The sequence below is a fragment of the Hoplias malabaricus genome, chromosome 5 (assembly GCF_029633855.1).
Source record: "Hoplias malabaricus isolate fHopMal1 chromosome 5, fHopMal1.hap1, whole genome shotgun sequence".
Lineage (NCBI taxonomy): Eukaryota > Metazoa > Chordata > Actinopteri > Characiformes > Erythrinidae > Hoplias > Hoplias malabaricus.
The window spans coordinates 26,387,706-26,401,905 of NC_089804.1; the positions used below are offsets into that span (position 1 = coordinate 26,387,706).

Sequence of the window (14,200 nt, forward strand, 5' to 3'; positions counted from 1 at the left end):
ACTTTGACAGATCATAAAAAACTGCCAGATATTTCACATAAAAGCGACAGCTCAGTGTTAGTTGCTATAGCAATAAATAATGATTGAGGGACTGATAAAACCATGTACCCAGTTCAATAGTACTATCATTTGTAATTATTATTTCTTTCAAAGAAAGATTTATACATATACATCCTGAGTCACTTCTATTGTTCAGATGATGCTTCCTGACACTAGCAATTCTGATATTCGTGATCTGTCCCTACTCTCTCTCTCTCTCCCTCTATCTCTCTCGCTCTCTCCCTCCTCCTTCAGTCCTTAGTCTATTTAGTCCTTCCTTTCAGAATGAGGGCTTTTGCTCTGTTCCTCAAGTGCATGTTGAAGAGGCAAGATCAAAGCCGCAGTGGGTGTGCTGCAGGGATGAAAGGCTGCGTTTTGGAGCAGAAATGGAGAGCGAGGAGAGAAGGGGCTGGCCAACGGTGTATCATCGCGGCATCTCATCTGCTAATGCCATGCAGTAATCGGAATCTGAATCAACAGTATTGGCTTGTGTGCTCTTAAGGACTGAGGGAAAAAAAAGAAAATATTAACATTAATTTCCACATCTCAAGATGTTAGCCCTTGAAATTTGCAAAGGCTCATACTTCAGTTTTTTACTCTTACTGAGCTTACGAAACAGTGACTGAGTAAGAAGCCTACAGATAAACAGGTTAAAAGGCTTGTAGAACTACACTTGATAAATAGTGAGTTCATCAACTTAAGGTGCAAATTATGGGCTCAAATTGGATACTATGAATCAGCTTCATGTCATCATGCTCAATGCCAAGCGTGGGCCTCCAACACTGGCCTGTGGAGCATTGGAATGGCAATCTCTAAAGCAATGTTTCTCCACCTTTGTAGTAAACATTTACATTGAGTTTTTAATATCCTAATGAATAGAACATCAACACTAGTAAACTTAGCATAGTCAGGCTTTCTGATTTTTTCCATATTTACTAGACTTCTCTGTGTCACTACATTACCAAGTGTTCATTCAATGTTGTTGCAGTCGCTATTTTTGCCACTTATTTTCTGTGTGTTAAGAACATACACATGGTGGACCCCTTTATAGTTCTAAAGACACTTTCTAAAACAATGCCATGGAAATACATATTTAATACATATTTAACCCCCTTTTCACAGAGCACAAGAATGTGACATCCCACAGTCTTATTTATACTTGTTCTCCCACCATGTTCCAAACCTATTAACAATGGCTGTGTCAAAAAATGGTGGCATTCAAAATAGCCTGAGGACACAAAGACTGAAACCACTGCCCTGTCGTCAAGGTAACAACCCGTAAAACCAGGGTAGCATGAATTTGGCTTGGCATGTCTTGACCACCCAGACTGGAGCAATTAGAATTGCAATTACTGAGTAACTGTAGTGAACAGAACACTGGCTAAGGCTTTCTACTTTTCCAAAAGTAAGTTTGCAACAATCGGTTGATTTTATAAAATCAATGCTAACACGTATGTGCAAGTAATCGTATGCTAGCATGACACAGGCAGCTGCAAACTACAGCAAGAGGTAGAGGAAGAGGTTTGTGTGAGAGTTTAGCTTTTACTAAAAGTCCTAGACCTAAATGAGCAAGTAGCTAAGTGTGTCAACAGATGTCACAGAGGTACAACAGTATTGGAATAGCATCAAGTGATTAGCTGCAAATACAAAGATGGATATTCACCAGCTGTCCATATACAAACAAAGAGCTTTTAACAGAATTCAATCACTAATTCCATTTTAGCTTTCCAGACCTGAATAGAGGATTTGCCAGAAAAAAAAAACATGTTGTGCATGATTCTTAATGCTACACAGACTTCAGTCATCATCTACACCTTTATACATCATTGTAGACCAGGGCTGAGGCAAATTAATATACATAGATATCTGGCTGCAGACCACAGGTGGCTGTGGGGGAATATCATGTCTATAAGGTATGTGTCCACAGGCAATCTGTAAGGGTTACAGATTTTGATCAGTGAAATAGTTACTGCCATAATTCTCCAGCTTTTTTATTGGCTGGAAACAGCACATTGGACACACACACACACACACACACACCCACACACCTACACACACATCTCCAATCTGATTCAATGGCCTCAGGATATGAGCAGTGGAAACTGAGGCAAATATTAGCCAGCTATTATAGACATAATATTCCTTTACAAACTCACCTTCAGTCTTTTTGTGATAATTTCACTCACCATAAAACTCGCTTCTGTCATGCTGCCGAGCTTTGTTTTAGAGCACTAGAAAGAAGCTTCCTCTCAGGTCAAAATCGCCTTGAACACCTTAAATATCTCTGCTAATACCATTCTTCATAGAGTGGCTTTAAAAATGTGTGTTTGATGATATGATATCTTTCAGTATTGCTTTCCTCAGGATGACAAGGATTTCTCCTTGTGTTAAGCACATTGGCTTTTCTTGCACTTCAAACAAACATATTTTTTTCTTAAAACATATGACTTTCCTTTGCCAAACAAGGCCTTATTGGTGTTGTGGATGTAGCTATTGGATGAAACTGCAATCAAGTTTCTTGCAGCTGATTGGATCATTTGAAGGGTGCTTATTTTATTGGCATAGCAACCAATAGCAGTTGTATAAAACTGAAATGCTTGGCCAGTAATAATCCAGGGCCACATGTGGCCCACAGGCCGCAGGTACCCCAACTGTGTTCTAGACACTACAATTTCTTATTACAGATTCTTACAATTTATGAGGAATCAGAGAACTTCCACAAAGTTGATGTTTTAAAAATATATTTTGCTTTTGTATAACAAAATGTCAAAAATTGAATCTTAACAAAGTCACTGAGAGTGATGTGTTATAAAAATTGCAATTCTTAAGAAACTTAACAAATCAGATTTGTTCAATATAGGGGTGATAGGAACCAGACATTTTATAAAATCGTATATAAATATGTTGCTGGATGTTTAAAGCATTGTTTTATGATCATTCCGAGGGGGAAAATACATTTTAAAAAGTCATTCATGGCAGAAAGGTATATGCAAGGTATTGTAATCCAAAATATTCCACAGAAAACTTATTTCTCATTACATTTATGTGCATTTCACCATAGTAACATTCCAAGTAAAAACACAGTAGACTCATGTATGATCAGTAGATGAGCCTTTCCAATGAAAAACCCTATCATCCAGTTCCATAGCCATTGCACTTTTAGTATCACTACTTGCTTAAGTCTTAGCAGTCCAGTCGTAGCACAAAAAGAAACAAAATGCGGCCTAGAAAACAGAGGAAATGCTTTAGTGACTAATTTATTTTAAATATATGACATCACACATTTGGTTACATCAAACAAAATATTAAATGGTTCCTTGTTGCAATATAAAAACAACTGCAGCGATTCTGAGCCCTGTTCCTGTCACTGCAACTTTAAAAAATAAAACGTAGTTTCCCTACAACATTAAAGCAAATTTAACATCAAACTTTGTTTACATCTCACTGACTGAATTTGACAGACATTGAGAGGATTTCCCTCTTTAATATGTTAAATTATACTAACATATTCACACCAGGATCCTCACTTGTTGAAAAACTTGAGGCAAATCTGTCTCTCAACACCTCAAGGCTGATAACTTGTGCTTTACAGTTATGCCTTGTCGCCATGGCAACAGCACAATACACAAGAACATCATCTTCCCCTTCAGCTGCACTATACATTTTCCCTGATGGAGGGGTTCTTGTTACCGATTAGGCCCAAATGTTCTTAATGATCTCTTGTATTGGACAGTTTTTCGTTTTTGGCATGCACATCCTCAGGTGCACCATCATGCACTTTAATGGGGCATTCCCCATCAATCGCCTCCTCACAGGTTGCAGTGATGTAAGGCAATAAAATGGGCAGCTGATTCCTATGCTTTGTACATTCTGTTCAGCGGCTGGGGTGGGGGGGTCATTACGAAATGTGCAATGCTACACATCTGCAGCTCATGGCATGGGAGATATATGAGTGAAGACGAACATGACTGCAGTAAATAACAACACAGGAAGCTCGAATGGATAGTGCTAGCATGCAAAACGCCACATTATTGATACAGCATGGTCTGTTTTCATAAAGCAGGGTTGACTAAATGTTTGGCCGCATGTATTACCAAATGTGCAGTCCTAGACCTGCATTAGTCATGGGGAAGCCCACCACGTCATAACAGCATCAGTTCAAAACAGATGTAGAGTCTGTAAGGGTTTGATTAAATGTATCAGAAACGTTGGAAGGTTGTCATACCATTTTGTAGGATACAGCAAATTCCTGAAATGTATACATGCTGACATAATGAAAGACATTTAGATTTCTCCAGAAAAGGTAGCATTAACTTAAAAAATATATATATATTTAATGTATGAATAAATCACAAGTCCAGCAATGTATTTAATGGGACAAAAAAAGAGAGAAAGACCTTTTTTGAAAGTGTTCCATTTGTGTTTTTAAAATAAATCTGTTTAACTGCCTCCATCCTCGCAGAAATTGTTGATACCAGAACTGGGGCTACATGAAATTCCTGGTTCCAAGATCAATGCAACATGGAATCAGTGCAGTTCACCCACCTTTGGGCCACTGAATATTAACGGCTCTAATTTACAGTGCAACTGATATTCGTTTTCAGAGAGACTGCGCTCCAGAACATGGTGCCATTTGAACGCTGCAGCATCTTGGAGCTCGGCTGAATGGATGAGGCTGGATGATGACAGGGCTTCTCTCTTACCTGCGCTGTTGTTATTGTAGACTATCCGAGCTTCAGTGAGGATGCTCGGGTCACTGTGAGATCTCGCCCGCTGCACGCACTCCTCTAGTCCGGTCGCTGTCGCCATGCAGGCGCGCGAGAACGCAGAAACAATACAAGATGGAAAGGGCAGCAGCGCGCGGTCCAGCAGCGTGGACACGATCCGGGCTGACAGCTGCAAGGCTCGTGCATCTGAGAGCCTCTGACGAAGGGGAAAATCCGAGGGTGCGTGTGTGCGCGCGCGTGCGCATGTGTTTGCGCCTGCACAAGCTTGTTCCGTGATGGGAGCACCCAACTCATCCTCAAATCAGCCGCATTTCATGTGATTGATTGATGTTAATTTGTTTTCAAGGCATCAGAGAGCATGGTTTATTTATTGGATACGTTCACCACGAAGGTTGAAAGATGTAAATGCACTGTGTATTTTTTTTCTTTCGTTCGTTCTTTTTTTTTTTTTATATAAATATGCTTCTTATATGTCGCAACAATTTTTAATTTAACGTGAAAGTAAATGATCTAAACACTGAAAGCGAGATTGTTGTTTAAAGAAGGAACGTGCGCAGAGCGACGCTGCCCTCTAGCGGTAGAGATAATAACCGCGTTTCTTACAACAAACCCCGCCTCGTTCTTCGTCATTGGGTCACGCCTCCTGTGTCGTGATTGGCTACACGCTTCTCGGAATATTTTCTTTCGCTGTTATTAACAGGTTTCACGATTCGGTTCCAACTGCCCACAGCCAAATAATCAATTTTGCATAAAGAAAACGTCTGCAATATATTTAATATAAACATTAATTGTATTATGCACATCTCCCATTATCATTCATTCATTTGGTCGTTCATTCATTTATATGCTCAATGTTGCTGTAGCATTTGATCCTGTTCTCACAAGCACATCCTTTAATTATGTGTGAATACGTTGTGTGAATTTGTCCTCAGAAATAGGCTATTTCCCCCTTTTTTACCGATCTTTCTGGGAAATAAATCAGCTGTAAGTCCGCCCCGCCGTGGTGGGTGGGGCTTGACGGAGGGCAGTTCTAACATGGCTGAATGCAGAGCGGAGTTAAAGCTTGAGGTGATGGACGCTGCGGCGAAGTTTACAGACAATCCGGATCTCAGAAGTGTTTTAGTTACCAGTGTTTTAAACCTGGAGAAACTTGACATTGACTTGTACAGGTAAGACCTATACTACGTAACGACAGGCTGTAGGTTTTCGTGCAGCTCTGCTTGATCTATTTATTAACTATAATTTGACTGATATTTGAACGGCCCCCCATCTTTGTTATTAATATTTCTGATAGAGGGAAGCACCACTGGGTTCCTCGGACTCAAAGGCTGTTCGGTGGTCAGATCGTGGGCCAGGCTCTGGTGGCCGCCGCCAAATCTGTCACTGACCATTTCCACGCTCATTCACTACACTGTTACTTCGTCCGAGCAGGTGAACCATGAGTCAGCATCTATCGACAAGGAGAAAAAGGAACACAGTAAACATTTAGCCGTTGATTCAACGTTGAAATAATGACTGCCGTCTAATCAACGTTCTCTTAAGGTTGAAAATGAAAGTTGAGAAGACGTCCAAACACAGACATTGGAAAGACGACTTTTAGACGTATTTTGGACGTCCCGTGACGTTATTAATTGGTTCCGAAATAAATTACTTGTATAAAACGCATTTTGGACGTCCACTGACGTTATCGATTGGTCACCACTTAACTAACTTATTAAGATGGATTTTGGACATCCATTGACGTTTAAAATATGTCCTTGACGTACAGACTACTTTTAGACCTATTTTGAACGTCCAGGGACGTTCCTTGTTTACTGGGAAAGATAGAGAGTGGGCTTTAATAGATCATTATTGTAGCAATGTTTTTTGAGCTTGAGAAAATATATTACACTAGATATGTTATAGGTAAAACATTTTCAAATACAATTTGGCATCCCTTGTATAAACTTGCGTGTGTGTGTAGTTTAACAACTACTTATCAACTTAGTGAGGATACATAAATAAGTGTGTATACATAAACCTCTCATCTTACAGGAGACCCCAAGGTTCCAGTACTTTACCAGGTAGAAAGGACACGAGATGGCCGCAGTTTCTGTGTTCGATCGGTGAAGGCCATCCAGCACGGTCAGCCAATACTGATCTGTCAGGCATCCTTCCACATGTTGCAGCCCAGTCCCCTGGAACATCAGTTCACCATGCCTACAGTTCCCCCACCTGAAACCCTGCTTACGGTAGAGGAGCTTATCCAGAATTACCTCAGGTATAACTACTAGACACTAATAGACCTATTAAGCAGGGTAGTTGGAAACTGGCAAATTGCACAGTTCTGATGAAAGTTTTCCTTTGATGTTACAGTGATCCGAAAGTGGCTGATAATACCAAACAGGGGTTGAATAAAATATTAGCAGATGAGGTTCCCATCGAGATCAAGCCAGTGAATCCACCTGATTTCCATAGCCGTGTTGTCATGGAACCCAAACAACTTTTCTGGGTGCGAGCCAGGGGGCATATAGGTTTGTGTACAGAAATGAATTTTTAATTTGAATAAAAGTGTGATATCTTTCAATATTTTGTGCAGTATATATTGTGCTGGTGTAAATGAGTATTGTTTTACCCCCAGTGTTCAGTTGCTTAAATAATAACAAACTTATTTGCTCTTGTTTTGTAGTTGACGTTTGTATATATTTATGTGCATACTTTTCTTATACAGGGGAGGAGGACATGAAACTCCACTGTTGTGTGGCTGCTTATGTGTCAGACTACTCTTTCCTCCCCACTGCACTGCTGCCTTATCCCAAGTATAGGGTAAAGTTTATAGCCTCTCTTGATCATGCGATGTGGTTCCACAGCACATTCAGGACAGACCAGTGGATGCTGTATGAATGTGAGAGCTCTTGGGCAGGTAAGTAACACTCCATGGGAATCACCTAGTAAACTAAGAAATACCCAAAACATGTGAACTGAGAGCACAGTGGCCCTTTCTGTTAATCCGGCTTTGCTCTGATTTCGCTCATCTGAGGAGCTAGTGTCTGTCATTACAAACTCACTTCTAAGATGTTCCTTGACTTACACTAAAAATACATACAAGCTAAAGTTACACTGCACCAAGGACGGCAACAACAGCTAAGAAAACATCAATTGTTTTCTTTAAACTTTAATAATTTAAAATGTAAAAATACAAATATACTGGAAATGTGTGTTCTTTCTGTGAGTTCTAAATAATATGATAATAGCAAAACAATGAGTGGTGCTCAGTGACATTGAACTTTGTTTCAAGTCAGTGGCAGTATTTTTCAACTTTAAATATCTGCAGGGGATTGTACGCCTTCACTGAAAAGGACAGTTTGAAATACTTGGATGCTCTATATTGTTCAGCTGATGTTTCTAGTGTGTAGCCTTTATTCTTTAACAATATAAAGAACACCAGAAACAGCAGACATTTTCCACTTAAAAAGTGTCTTTCATGCCTCTTGCAGGAGGAAGCAGGGGATTGGTTCAAGGCCGTTTGTGGAGGCAGGATGGTGTTCTTGCAGTATCTTGTGCACAAGAAGGAGTGCTTAGAGTCAAATCAGTGGCTCGGAGTAATCTGTAGATAAGTTTGGAAAAATCTATCTAGTCACAAATTTAGCAGGGCTCCTGGAATTCCATTTCTGATTTATTTATTTATTTATTTTTTGGGTGTAATCATTCATGATATACAAATATTAATGGGTGTTAACAGGCGTTTACATATATACGGCCACAAAACTCTGCAGAGCTGCCTGTGATGGACCATTCACAAAACACTCAAATATCTCAAACTACTCATTGTGTTCTTAGCACATTCACTGGGAATTTAAATTTCAGTCTTTAAAGATATTTCACAAGAAATGCTTTGTGCCTGTATTGATTAGGTCATTGCTCAAATTGTCTAACTGTCATGTCACTGATATTTACAAATATTTATTTGATCAATAATTGTACCATTATATATTACACTGACACTCTTGTACTGTAATTCAGCTGTAACATATTTGTGGCGTATCAACTTGCCATTGTCTTTCATCTACTGATATGATTGAAGGTGGGTAAAGTTTGCTACATGTACAGATGTGAAATATGAGCAATCTTATATTAAATACATTTTATATAATTGTCCAGTATAGGAAAATTAGGCAATGTGTAACATTTTGTAGATTAATAAATTATTTAATATTGGATTGATGTGTCCTCTGCATTATTTCAGTGAATGTCCACTTTGAAAATATTATGTAGCATTCCTTTAAAGCATCAGGTTATTACCTTTGAGATGCAGCTTCTACAAGCATAAAACACATGTTAACCACAGTCACTGCAAACAAATTCTGACTTTTTTAGTATGAAGCATAGTATAAAGTTTTAAAGATTGAATTATGCATTGAATGAGCCTTTTGTGAACACTTCTGCGCATACTTAATGATTTGTAGCTATAGCTCCAATACTGTTTCATGTGATTTACATACCGGCTGTGAGGTCACAGAGCCTGGTGTCGTCACTGGTATAAGTTGAAGCGCTAGCGCACGCTGCTCCTCATGCGTTTAAGGCGGGGAACATCAGAAAGAGGAGCAATTCTTCGTTAATAAATCGGTTTATCGGCGAGGTAAAGAAGGCAGATTTAGCAAAATGCCGCGTGTATACGTAGGCAGACTGAGTTACCATGTCAGAGAGAGGGACATTCAACGGTTTTTCAGCGGCTATGGAAAGCTATTGGAGATTGATTTGAAGAATGGGTGAGTGTGGATAAAAGGTTGACTGCAGTCATGCACGTTCAGCCATTACTGGCAGCCACGAGATGACTTTCGTGTATTACACGGCTTCGCAGATATAAGTTAAACATATTAATGTTAATATTGCAACAATGCCTCCGTTAAAAAAACCTAGCTACCTGAATTTGCTGACCGTTTTTGAAAATTTTTAAATTTGGATGCGTGCTCAAAATGGCGGACGTGAAAGAGAACCGCTGGCTTCAGAAAGCTAACGGCGGCGGATAGTACACATGGACGCGTGATTAATATTTTAATATCTTCCGACGTATGTAATTTAACGTCATTAACTCGCCTACCCAAATTTTACACGTAAAATTACAAACACACATTTGTTTGGTATTAGGCTCCGATTACACGAGCTCGCTGTTAGGCCTGAATATTTAGTTTTAGCGGTAACGGAGCACGTAGCTCAATGTGCACTTGGTGTGAACGAGTGTTTACTTTGCCTGGACGTAGGTTTCCCTTGACCTGAGCATCTTCGTGTTTTCCAGCTTCTCATCAAACTAAGCGTTTTAAAATACTTTGAGTATCAAAAGTACGCCTAAGCAAATATACATGTAAACGTTAATGTCCTAATTGGATTGTTAAAGTAGTGTTAAATAGCGAAGTCTGATTATTTTTCAAGACCATATTAACGGTTCTTTTTGTGCCTTGTTTGCCCTAAATCAAATGTAACTCAGCACTGTGGGTTTTAAATTCACCCAAACTGTGTTTGCCAACAGGCATTTGATTATTCCTTTGTTTCTTTTTCAGTTATGGCTTTGTGGAATTTGAGGACACACGTGATGCAGATGATGCCGTGTACGAACTGAATGGCAAAGAGCTTTGTGGCGAACGAGTTTTGGTCGAACATGCCAGAGGACCTCGACGGGACCGGGATGGATATGGCTGGGGTTATGGGGGCGGTGGGCGCAGTAAGTTCACTTTTATAATATAAGCTACAACTTTAACGCTCTCCCCCACCACCCCAGGTTCACGGAAGACCAGTCCGACCACAGCGCCATGTTTCCTTTATCTGGAATTAAATTTTCTGTCCATGACGTGGATTCTCCAGCAGTTTAGTTTACTGTGCTGACAAACATGCATTCTTATCCTAATAAGGCTCCTACAATCAACTTAAATGTGATTCCTTTTAAATCATGTGGGTTGGATCACACAAGACGAGTATGTACCAGAGGGCAGATGTGTTAGTATAAAAAGGCTTATATTGAATAATTTGGCTTGGGAAATTGAGTGTTTGCATGTCAAGTGATGGCTGTACCATAAACGACTTTCTTTTAACTTTTTTTTAGTTCCAGCCTCACTAACATGTAAACAATGACGTGTGATCATGCTATGTGTATACATCTGAAATCAACATTAACAAAAGTCCTTGATGTTTCAATTTGAAAGAGTCCAGTGCGGGCTGAGTCCGAGTCCATTGAGGCTAAGATGACTGCCTGTCCCGTTTGGCCTTGGCTTTCGCCTTACAATGTGTGTGTGACCTTTGCCCTTTGACCCTTGGCTGACCTAACCGGAAGCCATGATGACAGCAGCCTTTTGCCAATAGACCAGGGTGATGGTGAGGAAACCCATTGGTTTTTATGTTGAACGAAATATTGGAGAGGTTAATGTGAAAGATGTAGCGGTCATCTAGTCTTAACAAAAGAGCAATGGGCTTCCGTTGCTTTGTCATGTGCTGTCATTAGAAAGGTAATATTTGCCAGAATTAAACATTTTGTACTGGTTATTATTGTTTTATCTCATTTCTTTTTATTTATTTATTGCCTATTTGGAAAGTGGTCTAAGTTGTGCCTTTTTTCTTTCTTTTTCTGTCTTCTATATTCTTTTTTTTTTTTTTTAAATATAATTTTTTTATTATTATTATTTATTTATTTTTTAAATCAAGCTACTCGTATTTTGGATTGTGGAACCCAGGAAGAGATCCATGAGTTCTCAAGAGTGTTTAAGATTTGCCTAAACTGTGCACACTACTTAGGCATGTTTCATTTAGTTGAGTCTGTTCGTAATATACTTTAAATAAGCTCATGTATTGACCATGCGTAAATTGTGTGCAACATCAGTATGTGCATGTTACATGGGTCACTTAATGGGTTTCATACCAAAAAGAAAATCTAGGTTAGATTTTTGAATAAAACCAATAGAGCCAACCTAAATGGGTGTGGCTGAGCATATTTAGGAATTGCCAAGGGCTTTCGTCTTTAATTTTTAAAATTTATTTTAAGAAAGTCACATTAAGTGATCCTCCAGACTCTGCTGAAGTAACCTGCAACGAAGTGTTTTGGATGCCTCAATGGAACATAAAGCAGAACTCTCAGATTTGTATTCATATATATATATATAGTGTAATCCTGAGCTCAGTGCAACATTAGTATATTTTCTGGATGACCCTGTCTGACTGTTTCTCACTTTTGTCTGAAGGCAGTAGTGGTTATAGCAGCAGCAGCAGCAGCAGAAGCCGCTCTGGCAGAGACAAGTATGGACCGCCTGTACGCACAGAGTATAGACTGATTGTGGAGAACTTGTCCAGTCGCTGCAGCTGGCAGGACCTCAAGGTAAACCAAAGCCTTTGTAAAGCCTTGAGCAGGTACATTACTGGCATCATTGTTTTTGCTTATGGGTTTTCTGTTTTTAGGACTTTATGCGGCAGGCTGGTGAGGTGACTTATGCAGATGCTCATAAAGAACGGACAAACGAGGGTGTAATTGAGTTCCGCTCCTACTCTGATATGAAGAGAGCAGTGGAGAAGTTGGATGGTACTGATATCAACGGCAGAAAAATTCGTCTCATTGAGGATAAACCCAAGCGCAACCGTTCTTATTCTGGTAGCAGATCCAGGTTTGTGCCATTTAAGCTTATAACCTATTTTGTAAATGGAATTTCTGCCAATCCTGTTTGTTTCATGCAGTTTAACAGCTTTAAGACTGTGGAGCATAATGAATAATAGTTGTTTGCCTTTTATAAACTGAATGTTTAATCAAGTTAAACATCCTGCTTAACAGGTCTCGTAGCAGGCGCCGCTCTCGCAGCAGGAGCAGGAGCTCAAGAAGCCGGTCAAGGTCTCGTTCTCGGTAATATTTTTGTTTTTATATTTATTTGAAGGTAATCAGATTATTTGTTGTGTACATGTATAACTTTGACTTTTCTTTTTTTTTTTTTTTTTTTTCCTCCTCTGCCAAACAGCTCTCGGTCTCGCAGCAAGAACCGCTCTCGCTCAAAGTCTGGGCGCAAGTCTCACTCCAGGTCCAGGAGAAAGTCCCACTCAAAGTCTCCTGCCAAATCGCGCTCTAAGAAATCTCGTTCTAGGTCTCATTCCCGGAAGTCTCGCAGTCGCTCTGCAAGCCGCAAATCTCGCTCCCGTTCAGATGCCCGCAAATCACGTTCCAAGAGTCGCTCTAAGCCCAAATCTGAGCGAGGTTCTCGGAGTCGCTCCAATGAAAAGTCTGTGAGCAAGAAATCCCGCAGCCGCTCGGCCTCGCCAATGGAGAATGGAAATGAAGAGCGGCCAAAGTCAGTCTCGCGCTCTGCTTCTCCGCAGGAGGATCGTGACCGTTCCAAATCACCTGCCAAACGTTCAGTGTCCCGCTCCCATTCCCGGTCAAAGTCTCGTTCAAAGTCCCGCTCACGTTCCAGATCTGCCTCACAGGACTGAGGGTCAAAAGCTTGTAGGAAATCAAGCTTACTTTGATGTGTAACTTCACTGTTTTTGAGGCTTTGGCCATTCAGTGAAGCACTGTATGGGTGCTTCAAAGTGTTTTCAGCAGTGCATGAGAACAAAGAGCGTTTGTTGTAAATAGTAACAAAATAAAGATGCGTAGTGGATGATCTATAAAGTCAGGAGTACAAAATGCACCCCTTGAACACCATCCGCCACTTTTTTTTTTTTTTTTTTTTTTTTTTTTTTTTTTTAATTGATTATCAGAACACCCCCCCCCCAACTTGATGCTTTAGCTGTTTTTGACATGAAAGATTTTCCTATGTGTAGTGGTAAAATAGAAGACTTGTATTTTTAGGCTGAAGTGTGAGAACCTGATCTGTCTTGATATAAGCTCTTTTATACAGCCAAAATATATTCATAATGAAAACATGGAAAGTGGCTTGTATTGAATTAGTTGAGCTTTTCCACTGTACAGTACGTGTTTTTGTATTGTTCCCCCCTTCCTTTCACCACTTTTTTTTTTTTTTTTTTTGGGGAAGTGTCTTTGATGCTTAAACTGTAGGAGTCACAAACCTTTTGTACTGTTTGTCCAGCTTTATTTTTAAACCCATGTCAGTACTCTGCAATGTTTTAGTTAAAATAAACATTGTTTTCAATTGTTTATTAATGTAGAGTTGTTCTGTTAAGTGTCTTTCTGCCCTGCTGTTCATCTTAGGGAAATGCTCATGAATGTGAGGGGTGCAAATACACTTCTCATTTGTATGAGCGTGCCATGCTTGTTTGGGTATTAGTAAATGGTGTCACATACTGTTCTGCTTATATATCCCATTTTCACGTGTTTTTTTTTATTTTTATTATTATTTTTTTTTTTAAACCAAAACATGCAGGCCCTAGAATACCAAGTAGTAATTCTCAGTTTTGTTTTCCTAATTCTGGGTAGACCTTGGATCCACTGTAACCATGAACTAGAGGATGGTTACAGTCAATGAAAG

General features: G+C 39.7%; 3 protein-coding genes across 3 annotated transcripts in view; 2 read left to right on the forward strand and 1 right to left on the reverse strand.

Annotated features, from left to right (window-relative positions):
* Positions 1–4,906, reverse strand: part of phactr3b (phosphatase and actin regulator 3b) — a 56,590-nt gene extending 51,684 nt beyond the window's left edge. Inside the window, exon 1 of the mRNA XM_066672667.1 lies at positions 4,743–4,906. Within this exon, the coding sequence (XP_066528764.1) occupies positions 4,743–4,848 (106 nt within the window). The 5' untranslated portion in view covers positions 4,849–4,906. The remainder of the gene's footprint in view (positions 1–4,742) is intronic.
* An 877-nt stretch (positions 4,907–5,783) lies between these two features.
* On the forward strand, positions 5,784–8,919 carry acot8 (acyl-CoA thioesterase 8). Its single transcript, XM_066672621.1, has 6 exons — positions 5,784–5,935; positions 6,061–6,197; positions 6,801–7,026; positions 7,122–7,279; positions 7,477–7,668; positions 8,243–8,919. Exons 1-6 carry the CDS (start codon positions 5,802–5,804, stop codon positions 8,356–8,358), a joined length of 963 nt encoding a protein of 320 aa, XP_066528718.1. The 5' UTR covers positions 5,784–5,801; the 3' UTR covers positions 8,359–8,919.
* A 376-nt stretch (positions 8,920–9,295) lies between these two features.
* Positions 9,296–13,431, forward strand: srsf6b (serine and arginine rich splicing factor 6b). Its single transcript, XM_066670284.1, has 6 exons — positions 9,296–9,514; positions 10,304–10,464; positions 11,972–12,105; positions 12,186–12,388; positions 12,553–12,621; positions 12,734–13,431. The coding sequence occupies exons 1-6, from the start codon at positions 9,408–9,410 to the stop codon at positions 13,200–13,202; spliced, it is 1,143 nt and encodes a 380-aa protein (XP_066526381.1). The 5' UTR covers positions 9,296–9,407; the 3' UTR covers positions 13,203–13,431.
* The last annotated feature ends 769 nt before the right edge of the window (positions 13,432–14,200 follow it).

Excerpts from the sequence above, each read along its gene's own strand:
- acot8 (XM_066672621.1), top strand. The coding sequence starts at position 5,802 with ATGGCTGAATGCAGAGCGGAGTTAAAGCTTGAGGTGATGGACGCTGCG. Across the intron at positions 6,198-6,800 it reads CTGTTACTTCGTCCGAGCAG|GAGACCCCAAGGTTCCAGTA; the intron begins GTGAACCATGAG and ends CTCATCTTACAG. Across the intron at positions 7,027-7,121 it reads CTTATCCAGAATTACCTCAG|TGATCCGAAAGTGGCTGATA; the intron begins GTATAACTACTA and ends TTGATGTTACAG.
- srsf6b (XM_066670284.1), top strand. The coding sequence starts at position 9,408 with ATGCCGCGTGTATACGTAGGCAGACTGAGTTACCATGTCAGAGAGAGG. Across the intron at positions 10,465-11,971 it reads TTATGGGGGCGGTGGGCGCA|GCAGTAGTGGTTATAGCAGC; the intron begins GTAAGTTCACTT and ends TTTTGTCTGAAG. Across the intron at positions 12,106-12,185 it reads GCAGCTGGCAGGACCTCAAG|GACTTTATGCGGCAGGCTGG; the intron begins GTAAACCAAAGC and ends TTCTGTTTTTAG.